This window comes from Haliaeetus albicilla, chromosome 10 (genome assembly GCF_947461875.1).
Source record: "Haliaeetus albicilla chromosome 10, bHalAlb1.1, whole genome shotgun sequence".
In the NCBI taxonomy this organism is placed as follows: domain Eukaryota; kingdom Metazoa; phylum Chordata; class Aves; order Accipitriformes; family Accipitridae; genus Haliaeetus; species Haliaeetus albicilla.
In genome coordinates this window covers 11,684,038-11,699,422 of record NC_091492.1, presented here as the reverse complement: position 1 = coordinate 11,699,422, position 15,385 = coordinate 11,684,038, and the positions used below count along the sequence as shown (strand labels likewise).

General features: G+C 40.0%; 1 protein-coding gene across 5 annotated transcripts in view; it reads right to left on the bottom strand.

Moving 5' to 3' along the window:
* The window catches only part of PEPD (peptidase D), a 177,981-nt gene that overhangs the window by 29,672 nt on the left and 132,924 nt on the right, over positions 1–15,385 (bottom strand). For all 5 annotated transcript variants that reach the window (XM_069793476.1, XM_069793473.1, XM_069793475.1 and 2 more), the window contains one exon: positions 8,771–8,919. In XM_069793476.1, coding sequence (XP_069649577.1) covers positions 8,771–8,919 — 149 coding nt within the window. The remainder of the gene's footprint in view (positions 1–8,770; positions 8,920–15,385) is intronic.

Below are 15,385 nucleotides of genomic sequence, written 5' to 3'. Positions count from 1 at the left end.
AAGAACCATGCCTCAATATTTAGATACCGAAATGTTTTCAGGAATACACACCATCCAAAGTTTACATTCTGCTGTACAAAAATACAGACCATTCACCCCCTAAAGTCCCTGGGCTTATGTCTACTTCCTGAGCTTTACTACTTGAATCCTTTAGCAGCAGGCAAACACGGTGGAGGCAAAACACTGGAAAATAAAGCTGCTGCTTTGGTTTGTCCTAACTGACAACATTCCTTGGAAGGACGTACATGAGGAAACTAGCTGAGGCGGGCCCCTCCATTGCAAAGTGGTTAGGAAGCTACACCAATGAACAAAAATTGAAGAAATCAGGAGTAAGGCACAAAAAGCAGGCATAGGGTTTCACACAGCAGCTCAACACTTGTGCAGTTCCAGCTGCCCAGAAGACAAAGATCAAGACCAGGTGGGATTACCTTTGTTTAGCATCCTGCACCTACAAATACACAAGGCCTCCTTTGGTCCTCTGCCACCAAGGGGAAACCAGAAAGAGGAGAGGCCAACACTCAAACTCTAGGCACGACTGCAGCAGCAACCTAAATACTAACATGCTGAGCCTGGTTTTAAGGCTGTGCGTGGCAGGTGGCACACCATGGAGTTGTCACACTTCATCCTAGTGAACTCCCAAGGACCTTTTCTCCTGGTCTTTAAAGGAAGGCCTCAGAGTTAGGCCTACAGAAGGGTCTAATACCTTTCTCTGAATTGTTCTGCACCTTGGACAGTTTGGCCCTAAATGTACTGAACACGAGAAAGAAATGAGAGTGGAAGGGTTACTGCTAACTTGACAGAAACACCTTCAGACACCTATTCTCAACTGCAAAATGCAAGACTTGACCTGGTGAGGCAGCTGGAGCAGGGACAGAGGAGGGACCGTCAGCTACAGAGAACTTTCTGTGGTTCAAGCCATACAGCTGCTCGCCTGCGCTCACTGCCTGTTTGCTCCAACCCTCTCCGCTTCGCCTCTTTACCTCAAAAGACCTTAGTCTTTTAGGAACTACTTACTTCTTTGCATTTATTCAGCACCTACAGCAAACGGGGACCCATTCCTGGTAGGCTCTAGGAAGCAGCTGATATCTTCATGATCAATTAAAGGATGTTTTATTTGCTTGGCACCTGGGCTTACTTCTTTGCCTGAAACGTTTTTGACTGTACTTTGTTTTGAAGTGTACCTGACTGTACTTCTTGCTCAAAGATTATACGGCAGTCCTGGCATCAATGAAATCTGCAATGGCTGATCTTTGATCCTGGAAGAAAGGATTTAAGAACTGAAAGACCCCATGTCTTTATGTGAAACTTGACTTCTGGGAAAGCTATAAACAGGCAAGGAATCTTCCAGCCCTAATATGGAGAAACCTCCATCTTCCATTATCAGAGATGTTAGTCCTGGGATGGAGATTTGTTTCAAGATGTTCCTCAACAGCATTTATCAGAAAAGCAATGCCTGAAAGCCAGAGGCAACACGATACTCACTCTCTTGGACAGTAAAATGCAGGACTCTGGGATATGCAAATACCCCTGAGCATGAGCTCCAACTTGAAAAAATGGAGAGATACAAATCCTATAGGGAGACCCTATAGTAATGTCAGCATCCCAAAGAGGAAAGCTTTCACACTGCACATAAACTGACTTGGTGAACAACAACTTCTGTGCATATTTGGAACTATTTTTTATTTTTCATTTTATTGAAACAAACAAACATCAATCAGCAAATATTCCCAGCTGCACAGCTAATGTCTGAATGCAATTTTGGTTCAATGGGGACTTTGGATATACAAGCTTTTTAAATCATATAAATGTAGAGATAGGGAATTGATTGGCTGCCAACCTGGCCTTACTCAACTGTTCCTTGGGAGCAGTTTGCTAGACAAAGAGATCTTTTTTTTTAAACTGGAATTTAGGACAATAGACCTTACTGATCGAGGTGTTTTAATTCTTTCTCCCTCTACCCCCAAATACTAATGTGTATAGCTTAGAGATTGAAAAAGGGGGTTTTTGCTCATTTTTTTAAACATACACAAGTTTTGCAGTAGTACCGGGAATGTTAAGCACAACAAGCTCCCTTCCTTCCCCTTCTCCTGTGACTTTCCATTACTCTACAGAGAAGACAGGGAGGAATGTTCGGATGTCCCAGAGTGCAATTGCAAGGGATGAAAATGGAAAGTATGTGATTGCTCCAATATTTAGCTCATTAATCTTAAAGAGTCTGTTTATGATCTACTGCATTAATCCAAAATAGCTTTAATTGCAAAGCTTAAAGATAAGCGTGCTTCCTTTTTATTTCTTCTCAACACAGTAGCAGATTTAATGTATTTGAGAAACTTCAACGTTTCGCAAAATAGAAACTGTATATAGAAACGTTTTATATGTAGAAACAATACTGTCCTCATCAACTAGGAATTAAATTTATAGAACTCTAATTATTCATATTTTTTAAATGCTCAAGATAATAAACCAAAAAATAAACAGCAGAAATCACTTCAGAGGCTGGACATGGTATAAATACACAGTCATTTGCTAAAGAATAAAAAAGAAGGTACTCCGCAGTAACTTCCCGAACACTATCAGACTCGTATGTACCACTGACAATAAAGCATCCATATGAGAACAAAGTGATATTCAAAGCTCGGTTAAGTATGAACGCGCTTCACGCAGAAACTGAAGCACATCACTATCTGTTGGCTTGCAAAGTATTACCTTCCCTGTTAAGAGCTAGAGCTGAGCACACAGGCATTGATTCTCATCAACACCTCTTTTTCTTACATCACTGACATTTTCATTTGCACATTTCAAAACACATTTGGAGTCATGGAGTGATTTAGGTTAGCAGGGATGCCAGGAGGGTATCTGGTCCAAACCCTGGCTCAGAGTAGGGCTAACTTCAAAGCTAGATCATGTTCCTTCAACAAGTTGTCTTCTAGAAGTTTCAGAGAGGGACTTTCAGCAAAACCAAATATTTTACATGTTTCTTCAAATAGATTTATATCAATGACAAAAACCAAACAATACTGGTCTCCCAGGTGTAACTTATGACAAATGATGGTTAATAAAGCTATTACAATGACATTGGATCTAACTTACGCAACTGGGATAAAGAATGGAGTGAGACAGGATTTGGGAACAATGCACATGTACCCTTTCAAGTTCTTCAGATCTTTCCACTATCAACAGACCTGTCAAACCTGCTCACAAAAGGGTCTAATCTACCCCTGCAGTTCAGACTTTCAACTGCTACCATGACAGTTGTCCATTGGAGGTACTACAGACATCAGAGTTGAGACCTCACACTCTGCCATTAACCATTACACTATATAGCCTTATGCCTACTGATGTTGTGCTACACCATACTTTCTTTTTCCACCACAGTTTGCTTTTTTAAGCCTGGGCAATTACAGGGGTGATGGGAGAGCTACACTAAGAGCAGTATTTTTACGATTACAGCATCAAGGACTCCAGACTTAGGCAATATCAATTGATGCTGTCTGTGCGAGCTTTGCTTGGACCCTCGGTGCTGATGTGTTACGGTCCAGTCCTTCGGTTAAATGACCATCTACTCCTTTAGATGGGATTTCAATAGTAGCAAGGCCTTTTTGATGATGCTGCCTTTTTCAGTCCTACAATAAAACTTTTAAAACCTTTTGGAGATTTTCAATGACACTCACCAGAGGAATATACCCAGTGCTACACTTTGTAATGTAGGCAGCTGGCTAAAAGACAGAAGACCTGATGCAAGCAAAACTGCGATATCCATTCATGCATTACTACAGACAGGAGAATTCACATGGAGGAGAGCTTCAGAAGTACCTCAGCCCAGTGGAAAAACTTCCACCAGACCAACCAAAGCTTCCTACCAACCACATGATGCAAATCCACAGGAAGCCCCAAGTTCATTTAGTTCTAGGGCTACCTTATTTCCAGAAGACTCTAGCTCCAAGGCAACCACAGCTCCTGCTAGACCACTGAGAATACCTGTTCCTCATATGACTCTTCTTCCATCTGATGAAAAAGCTGGAGGTGTGCAGGAAGAGAAACAAGAGACTTCACAAAAAAAGCAAGCATGGCAAATGCACCTGAATGTTGCCACTGGGAATTAGCAACCATTCTTGCCTCAGACTCGCAGCAGGATGCTAGGCAACTTGCTTCAAACACAATTTTAAATTTTTATTTATTTATTTTACATTTGTTCATTAATAATTTTCTTTCATTTTACCAGCGTCTGGCTTGACAACCTGGAGTCTGATTTGCAGAAAGGCTGGGCACTCACAGCTGTAACAGAGGTCAAAACAGCTGGGATTTGAGCAAGAGCAATGTTCAACTCCCTTAAAAAAAATATCTCAAGTCTGATGAAATTCAATCTTGATCTTGGAATCCCAAATGAGTCACTAGCTTTTACACTAGCTTCTCCAGCCTGCCTGCCACTGCATGCAGAAGGGGAACTGCTGCACACTTTCACATCACTAAGATGAAGTGCAAGTGAACTTACTGCCTGCCAAGCACCTGTGTAGTGTTATGATGAGCACTCAGAGAAAAACTGGTGAGGATGTTGGTAATTCTGGATTCAGAGCAGGTTTTGAACAGTAGGCAATAAACAGCTTTGGGCCATGCATGGAACAAAAGGTTAAAACAAATTACTGAATAGCTGCTCATTAGCTCAGATCTTTCTGTTACATGCATTGCCTGAAGATAGCAGAGGGAGAAACAATGGATGTATCTACAAGATTTTAATTCCAATCATCCTTGGAGGTGAAATCTCTCAGTTGTCCCCACTTACTGTGTTTTGGTTTACACAGTGGAGTTTTGAAGTGCACGAGCTGAATTCATTTCAGATGAAAGTAAACAGGGAGATGTGCTCCAGGAGTGCACCTAATGTGCCTCAACCAATTCAGTAAATCTAATGAGATTAAAAAACAATGCAGAAGTGACACAAATTAGCACACTAACTTCTGGAATACTCGAAGTCTGGGACACTTGGCTTTACAAGTTCACTCTTTTTTAACAGTTCTTTTTATGTAGAACATCTATGTGAAGACAAATTGCTTCTCAAATCACTGTTCTGAGTAAGAAGTAGATTATGCCTCAGCCACCAAAGTGACTGGAAGTGTCAATATTCTGCACATCCGCCCCTGTATTTTAGTTCTGTGGAAGAATAAATTTAACCCAGATGGACTTGACCGCATTAAGAATATCCCCTAAGCAGAAATGCAACATTCCTCTCTGACATTTTGGATCATGAGCCTGACTTTGTAGGAAAGAGACAATTATCCTACTGCCACACAAGCATGCCTTTTTGACTCTTTCACTTCAGCGACAAGCATCGCTGTCTTCATAGGAGATCCATGTTCAGTAGTTTCAAAATTGCTGCTTATGCAAGACTGAATATGTCCTTCTCCCCTTTTATTTTAAGCAGATTTGGTTTGTGGCAGGAGTTGTGATGACTGCACTGAATTTGGGCTATAATCCCACAGAGAGTGTTTCTTAACTTTCAGAATATATTATTTGGCACACAGAAGGAATTCTGTTCTTTCAGTTGGAAGGTAGGGAGACCCATACATGTGATTTCAGCTGTTTGCATGTTTGGACCATGCACAGGATGTAGTCAGATGAATGCTTTTCTATAATAAAATACAATGGTTTGGAGTATTTTAAAAATTATGACAATATAGACAATATAGAACTACAAACAAAATGTATTAGGAGGTCTATTGTCTCTCAGAAAGTAACTTTACTTGAGAGTCAATTAGGTTCATATGAGAGCCAAACTGAAAAAAGAAATGCAAATCTCTGAACTACACACATCTATATAAAATGTTTTAAGGTTGCTAGCAAATGTGTGTCCTTCCATAAACACAGTTATGTAACCCAGTATTTGGTTAGTGACTCTCCCTAAAGTACTTGCTCCCTATCTTGCAATGAGAAAGACTCTGGGAATCATTAACCTTCTGAAGACAACAACTAGATGTCCCCTGTGACCCTTTGCCACAAGGCATAATTAAGGCCCCAATTCTGCAGCTGGAGAGAAATGCTATTTTCTACAGTTGCTGACTCTGCTGCGTACACTCCTTCTACGCAGCCTGCCCCATGAATGGTTACTGCCATGTGAGCCAAGTCACTTGACTGTCTTTGATCTTAGGAACCCTGGGAAATGAAGACAAACAAACATAATAGCAAAATGAACAAGGGCTCCATAATTCAGAAAATCTGACTAAAACATGATGGGGCTGGGTTTTACATTTAGTGCCTCTAAACCCGCAAGCTTTTCTGCCTCCTTTTTCGGAGATCTAAAGTATTAACTTTCCGTCAGACAGGGAGAAGAGACACTTGAGAGCTGAATTCACATCATCCCTTCCTGCTCCCCTCTGTGACAGTACCCGGCTCCCCCAGGAGCAGATCCTGGTGCTTTAGTCAATGAGCTAACAAATTAGGTTTGTTCAACGAGACGAAGGAGGCTGCAGCCTCTCCCACAGAAATGGCTTTCTCTGGGCAGCAGTAACAATACATTCAGTTTGCACCAACCCCTTTGAGGGGCTCTGGGGTTTCTCAGCAGCCTGAGAAGTATGTGACACTAACCATGCTATGAAGGTCAGTGCTTCTATTTCTTCTTTTTCTACAGCAGAATATTAGCCTTCCAGGAGATCCAATGCCACTTTCAACTAGCCATCCAACAGTACATGACATGGCAGTTTGTCTGTCTGAGTGTTCAATTAAAACAGCTACACAAAACATTTTAAAGGAATTTGGTGGAAGGTACAAAGCAGATACATTTCTTTCAAAGGATTTATGAAAGCCTTTTACAGAAATGTCTTATCTCCTATGTTCCCTTTAGTAAGAAAACAAAAGAACTAAGTAACTATTTGAATAATATCTGATTTTTAAAATTATTTAAAGTTGTATACAAAACAGGACGTCTCTCTAATCCAACTCAACATTTCAGTTTGAACTGTCTTTAGAACACTGTAAATTCGTTTCAGACATTGTAAGTACTTTTCTGCCAACTACCGATTTTAAGTGTTTCATACCCATTTCACTAGTAAACAGTCTTTGGCCTTTGGTGTGTTTTTGAGAGCTCATCAGAGGAAAATATAATAATATTGTCAGATTTTTTTGCATCAGTGGACAGATGGGTTAAAAGGTGCAAAAGAACTAGGGTACAAGCCATACAGACCTAAAAAGCAGACTCTTCCAGATGGTGAAAATTTTTGCACATTGCAGGAGTCTACCCAGATCTCTAATCCAACAGAGTGTGAAAAGTCCAGGTTGCATTTCATTGCACAGAGGTACCAAATTAACCAAACCAATGAACCAGTCCATAGAACATGTGTTTAACCTGCTTTCTGTAGCCAGAAAATTCATGATTACTAGTCTCACGAACAGCATAAGTGCATTTGCACCATTCTTCTAAACAGGCAAGACAACTAAAGCATAGTGAGAACAGAAAGTTCAGTCCCATCTTCTGCCAGACTTTAAGAATCATTTCTCTGTATATGAATCTCAAACTCCCAAGGTTAGTAAAGGATCCTTGCAACTACTTTAAAGAAATACTTAACTTGGTATGTCCTTATTTTCTTACACTGTAAATAAAGTGTTAAGTAAACTAAGGAATTCTCTACACCATCCTGAGTACAGCATCATATTAGCTCTCAAGTTCTGAAGACAGTCCACAACTTATTAGCATGAAATACTGCCAAAAATGTTACATGAAATTAAAGGCGGCACTGAAACGCAAAGCAAACTATGAAGAGGAACAGGAACAAGATTCTTCAGGGGAGAAACAGCGGATGATGGAGAATGCATTTTCTTATTAAAATGGCAAAATATCTAGTCTCATTTTGCAGATAAGCTTCAAATGTTATTGCTTCCTTCCAAGCTCCTCAAATGAACAGTGCTGCTGCCAGCTTGTATAACAGGAAAATTATGTATGTTCTGATTGGCAATCCATAAAGCCCATGCACTCAAGGCCCAATGATTGAAAGCTAATATAGTAAATTTAAAGGATAAGTGTGCTTTATGCATTAAGTACATTTTTCTCAAAGCTGTTCTATTAGTAATACTGAGAAATGCTCAAGTACCTTCACCAGCGAAAGACTCAAAATCACAGCAGCAGTTAGCTCTAAAAGCATTTATTTGCTTCCCTGAAAGCAGAATCAGAGAAAAATAAGATTTTCATCAAGCCAGGCAGTTGCTTCAACTATGAAAATGTATACTTGATGAATTAGCTTGCCTGCAATTTGAAGGCATACAGTGAAGTACCCAATAGCCAGTGCTTTCTAAAGCTTTTTAAGGCTAATTGAGTATCTCTCCCAAAGATGCACACTCCATCCTCTTTTTCAACAGAAGATTTCTATTGAACTTACATGTAAAATACAGAAAATGCTTGAAACAAACCGAAGCACAACACACATGTTCACTCAAACTCTGACTTCAGTCTTTGGCATAAGCTTCCTGACAAGATGGCTGCCAATGTAAACACACACCAGAGTAACAACTGTCACCACTAGATTAAAGGAATTTAAAAAAAGTGGAAGATTAAAATACCTTTTTAATCTTATTAGTAACTGTTTATGTGCTATTTCTTTAAAAGTGGTGTATGGAAAGTGTTGTGTGTCCTACCTCTATCCTCCATTAGGAGCTGTTTAAACATGGACATTAATTTTGTCATCTTGTTCCTTTCCAGCACTTTCTAAAATCCAAACGTAATTGTCTTGACAGCCTGAATGCTGCCATCAAGCTTGTCAATTCCTGCTGACATGTACCCATCTTTTACCTGGCTTGACTGCTTTCATTACAGCCCGCGATGACTTCAGCACTGCTTCATAGATAGCCCTCTGGTCAGGAGTGAACTTTCCATTTGCAGGGAAGGTGCAGGTGATGTCAGAGCCATAGCAGTAATACTCTCCTCCCATATCGAACAGGCTAAAAAGGAAACAGAGGGAGACGAACTGAAAATTTAGTTCTAAAGAAATAGTAGAACAGGACATTTCTCTTGCTCTGCACTTAAAAGCCATCTGCATTTTGGTAGTTGGCCATATAAGCACTATTTGAATGCTGTTCCTAAGTAAAATGAGACAACAGTCCCTTGGAATCTCCTAGCAGAAGGGTATCTGCATTACATATGGCTTAAATTGACACCCTTATGGAGTGCTCTAGTCCTGGACGGAAACACTGAGAGAACATATGAAGGAAGATAAAAAGTACATAAGGAATCCACTTCAAGCTCTTCAGTTCCAGTTTCTAGGACCTCTTCTCAGAAGAAAAAACCATGTCCTTTTTTTCTTTCCTGAGAAATGCTAGCATCACATAAAGGGTCTAACCTCAAAACTTAACAGAGAAATGTTAATTAAATTATGGCCTTTTGCATCTAAGTGTCAAAACACATCTGATGGTTTAAATAAAACGTCCCCAATAAAGGCTGGCTGCCACTGCTCACAATATAAACTTTCCTTCAAGACAAACTCGCCTAACACAGATTAAAGAAACAAGGATTATGGGAAGATCCACCAGAAAAGAACATTTAGTACAGTTTTCTGCATCAGAGATAGAAGAAAAAAACTCAACGTAAAGTGCTGTCTTTTATGGGGACAAAAAAACTAGTCTACCCCTTCAGAAACATATTTATTCTGTACTTGAATCAATGATTCACCACTGATTGCTCAGCTGCCAGAAATCAATCTACAAGACTAGCAAGTGGGTCTCCACACCCTTGTGAGAACCAGGTTAGACATTTGCAATACTATGCTTCTAGAGCCTGCCTGATAAGGCACTGCACTGGTTTCAGCAGGCTCAAAAATCTGCAAATAACAAAATAACCACTTGGACCAAACAATACTTGAGCAAATAACCCCCGTAGTTCATCATATATTGATTACAAGAAGACACATTTTACACGTAAGACTTTGGTCTTGACACATAGTATTTGTGTGAACTCCTGATTTCATAGGTAATGAATCAGAGTTGAAATCTGCTAATTTAAGTTGTCTTCCAACCACCTCAAACAACTGTATGAGACTCTTACCATCATAAGAAATATACTTTTCCTTCACTGTGTTTGAAAACCTTTGAAGTTTTCTTCCTCTTGCTTCTGCTTCCCAGTAGGGTCAGCCAGACAACACAAGCAGAAGGAAGGACACTCCACTGGGGCACACTCTCTGCCACTGAGTCCTAATTACAAAAGTAATTAGGAAAACTTTGCAGCATAGCTCTGTCCTCAACCAGCATACATGACTAGGTAAAGATAAGTATAAGCTATCACAAAAAGTGCTACAGCACTCAGCTGTAAATGTTCACCATTTCCAACATAACTGCCACTGAAAGCAATGGACAATAAGTAAACAAAGGCAAACATGATAAAGCAAAATAACATCTCAGCAGGGTTGGGGCTCTTCTTGCTGCATTGCATACACAGACACATACTCATGAAGATTTACTCCAAGAAATTTTAAAATCCACCCTACAATTTCCTCCATGAACAAATCTTTGCACTGAGTGCAAGCCCTGCTGAAGTCATCGCCAGCCTCCCCAAACTGGGCAAGGTTCACCTGCAGAGAGACTTGCAGGACTGGAACTTCAGGAACAAACTCGATGGTTTACAGCTGTGGAACTGCACGAGGCTTAAAGCTACAGGAGCAAACTCCTTAGGAGAATGCTACAGAGGGAACTGCAAAGCTATTCATGTATACGCAGAGCTAATGCAAACACTATATACATTCACTTAAATATGAAATACGGTATGTTAAAATGGAAAGCTGCTAATTGGAAAAAGATACACAATAGACAGCAAATGTCAGACCCACAGGGTAAAAAAAAACACGATTTGACACCAACATAGCAACTGTAAACCAGCCTAGCCAAACCTCAAAATCAGAAACACCATCAACACTGCCTAAGTTTTGATTTTATGGTTAGACTCACTTCTAAAAATAACTATAATGATACACACAGAAAATCTAAGGATACAGAAAACTAGTTGCAGCAACTAAGAATCATGTAAGAAGCTGCTATGTTCTCTAGCTTGCCAACAAGATACAGATTTCAGATTAGTTACAAATCTTTCAATCTATCCCAGACCAAACCCTTCCAAAATCACAAATCAAGTTTCATGGTGCTTTGTGGGATTTGCAGCAGTTTTGTGGCCTAACTCTGCTGCATTTACAACTGTAAGTGTCCATTCAGCATGGTGACAGTAAAGCTGTGACCAACAACTTCAAACTCCCTGCCCATGTCTGCTAAGTTGCTATGCTTTCTATATTTTACCTGAAAAATAGTTATTCCAGACTTACCACAGGCAAAATTTTAGCTATGTCTTTAACCTTGCAATTATCAGCATTTTCTCAAACCCACTCATCACTCTGTAGTTGTTAAATAGTTTTTTGAGTTACTGGAGCACCAAGTAATGGAAAAAAAAATATCACAAAGCTGATGGAACACCAAAACAAGGCTCACAAGCTAGGAAGCACCATTTGTTCAGGTTTCTTGGCTTCCAGACAAGAGGAGACATGAGAGAAGATGATCTTTCAAATTCTACCTCAGAGCACAACACACAAGCCAGCCTGTATGCTTCAGTGAAAAAGCATCCAAACCAAACTGTACGTTTGGGAGATATTTTGGCTCTTATTGGGAATTCTCTTCCATTTAACTTCAGTTGGGAACACATCCATTAGTTAAAATGTTGCCCAAGACATGGAAATAGCCCAGATGTTGTAGTTATCCTGAGGAAATAATGGGAGCCTGAGAAGATCCCAGTTTCATATCTTTGCTTGCCAGGCAAAATAAGTGGTGAAGCACATTTAAGTCAAATAAAATGCATGTGAGCTACTATCTTCTGTTGACTAACTGGAAAAAGTTTCTAAAAGCAGGTTCCTTATATCCTGGTTCCTTACAAAAAAAAAAATTTATTTTACCTCGAAATTAGATGGTAACTGCTAGGAAACCGCTAGTAAAAGAGATATTACTAATGTATTTTAGTATGCTCTCAATTGCATGTACAAAATTACCTGCCTGATAATGCAGTCTTACAAGGGTCATGTACAGAAACAACTACTTAATGTTATTTGGACTGTTATCAATGTAGCAGCAATCTAAACAAATTCCATGCACAAATGAAAATAGGCCTTACAGGCATCTTGATCTATGGCTTACCTTTTAAGAACTGTTTAATGTAGAGTAACATATGCAATAATATAACAAAATATCTCCAAACTTTATTATTTTTCCCTTCTAGATAAGATAAATTAAGGGCTACACATCTAGCAGACTGTGTATGTTGTCCATTACAAAACTTAATTGTGAATTCAGTTTTCTGTTGAATGAAGAAAAATTTAATTCCAGAACAACCCTTTCCCCACTCTTTTTTTCAGCAGGGATGCAATTGTTAGTTGCTGATCTCAATGAATGCAGAGATGATGTGCCCAAGGCTGTCAGGTTTCCGAGCAGTCTTGAACAGGAAGGTGGCCAGAGGAGCGTCACTGATCAGAGAGAAGCACGTGGTTGTATGTCAAAGTTCTCACCGATTTAGCTTGACGCTGGCGAGTCTTTTATTGCATAGCTCAATCTCTTTCAAAACCTTCCAAGAGAGATGCTCATCTTGCTTTGCATCACTTTTTTGGGAGCAAAAGCAATGAACACCTACCTGGCTTCATTTTAGGGTGAAAAGTACATGATGTATAAAGGAGGTTTAACAGTCAGAAGGCCTGAGCACTCTCTAAAAATCCCGTGTTAATGTTTCAATTTGTTTTCTAGCATGAATAAGAAGCTATACCACAAGTAAAAGACACATAGCAAAAATAATCCAAACTCCTTCTTGGAAGCATGGGCATAGCTTTCCTAAGGGAGGCTTCAGTTCTGTGTATATATATAATTCTTCCTCCCAAACATATTGCAAAATACTGCATTAACTAAAACTGAACAATGCAAAGTATGAGAAAAATCAGATAACCTGTCAGTTGCTCTACTGACAGAATGACTTGCTTACATATCATTAATAAGTTAGCCAACAGCATAAAAAAAAAGTTGCCTTCTGGATCTGTTTTAGAAGTCACCTTCAAAAATGACTAAGAGCATTTCATTCCTTTCACAGGGAAAAGGTCTGACACCACAACTTAAAATCATTTTGTACATAAAACAGTATCAAGTTGAAAAGAAGTAGAAACAAGTGTCTCATGTCACAGCCTTGCAGAAAGGATCGGCTGGACGTGCCACTCCTTACAGGAGCTTCTCAGCTCTTCCCTGGCAGGTCCCCAGTGCTGTTGGCAGCGGCCCTTCCGCGTCCAACTGAACTGGGGTTCTGCTCCCCATGCAGGGACCCAGGACGGGAGTTGGAGAAAATATTTCAAGTCCGGTTGATTTTAAAGTGAATACAGGCTTGTAAGTCAGTATGGTAACTGAAATGCTACACAACACGATGCACAAAAGCTCTTTTCCCCTCCCGTCCCTCTGAAACAATACAGATGAGTAAGATGTGGCCGTGTTACTTTCAGAGAATATTTGCACCACAAAATGCAAATTTATAGTTACATTTTTGGCTTTCAAGCCCAGAAAAATAATATGCATTTTGATATCGATTTTAGTTTTCTTAGCCTCTGACTGTGAAGCACCACAAAACACTTTGTGTAACACTTTACATTTGAAAACTGGACTATAAAGAGCCATGGTTCTTTTCTTCATAAAGCCACTGTATACTATTTTTTTAAAAATAAAGCATCATCTTCCTCTAAGCATGTGTTTTACTTTTATAGGCTTGCTGACACTTTTATTGTCAAATAATTTGAAACTGCCAGGCAATGAAGCAAATTATGGCCAATATCACAATGGGAAGCAATACTTTATTTGGGATATCTGAGCCATGTGTATGAATCGTTATGATCCAACCACTAACCCAACCCAAAGACAAGCTCTCGCAGGCATTTCTCAGGAAGCCTACAGCTACTCCCACGAGCTAACACGTAAAGCTGTTGCCTTCCTGCTCTACAGATCTGCTTGGTCTGTACACTTAGAACTGGATCTCCTCATGATAGTTATAAAACCAAATTATTCTTCTGCAGTTGTTAAGGACGCAGAGCGATGACTGCAGTGAAACCCAGTGGATCTCCTCCTGGTGTAATGCACTCCGGCATGGGGTTGTACTGAGTGTCACCTGCCTGCAACCCACGTCCTCCCCAGCTTCTGTTCTCAGGACAAAACTTTCCCTTCCCCTGAGTGGGTCTGCAAGACTAGCAATTAGAAAACTGCTATCACCATATCTCACCATGCACTCCTTGTACCTCAGAGGTTAAAGGTAAGCAGGTATGAATACTGATACACTTATACTCAGCGATGTTTACTGAAGTTTTAGGCTTTTGAGCCATTATGAACCAACATACCTATGAGCAGCCACACAGATGAACTGGTGTCAGCCCAGTCCTAGGACAGCAGCAATAAAGGTACACACAACCTTTTCCTCCTCTTACTGCAATAAGAGCAAGTCATGCCCAGCTGGAGATTTCATTCTGTGTGATCTTGCCGTACTCTGCTCTGAGTTCACAGAGAGCGCTCTATGCTTTACACTTCATGCAGCAATTAAATCTTTAAGTATTCACGCACTAAAAAAATCCAACCATTGGTTTGGTTAAACACTTCTAAGGCAATTTTAAGCTTAAGGGAACTAGGTATCAGCATTTCTATGAGTTACATCTTTGGAAACATGCCGAGTGATTTGGAAATAGGGTGGTTTAATAGCAGACCACAAGAATGAATTATAGTAAATGATATCACAAGTAAGAAAATGGAGAGTTAAGCGAAACACACTTTTTCATCCACTTGCATCTTGACTAGCCAAGAGTTATCAATTAAAAAAGCAACACCGAGCAAGATAACATCACAAACCCCAAAAAAGAACAGGAACAGTATAGTGTAAAGTCCTACTATGCTCATGAAGGTTTTTTTTCCTAAGACGTACCCTGCTGTGACCAGCTTCCATCTGACATGGTACAGAGAGAGCTTGTACTGGCTCTGTCTTGAAGCCAGGCTTGGCTCGCTGATTTAAGGCCAGCTTTTTGTTGTCAGCACCCCTGGAGTCAAGAGTAACCTTAAAAAATATTCTCTAGCATTTTTCTGTGTAGGAAATGGGGTTCTGGGTACTCACAAGAAAATACCAAGTTTTTGTTTAAGCCTCCTGTTCAAAAGAAGATCCTGTAGCCCACACAGGTAATGCAAGTACAAGAGACATGAAATGGCTACGTGACCATTCATCTAGCTGCGATTTACATAACCACGTGGCCCCATATTTTTTATTTGTCCTCAACCATGTCTTTTCATCTTGTCTACCTTCTCCATGACTTTCCCATCTTTGCTCCTCTTGCAGCACTGTCTCACTTAAGGCTTTCCCAGACCATTATAGATAATGGCA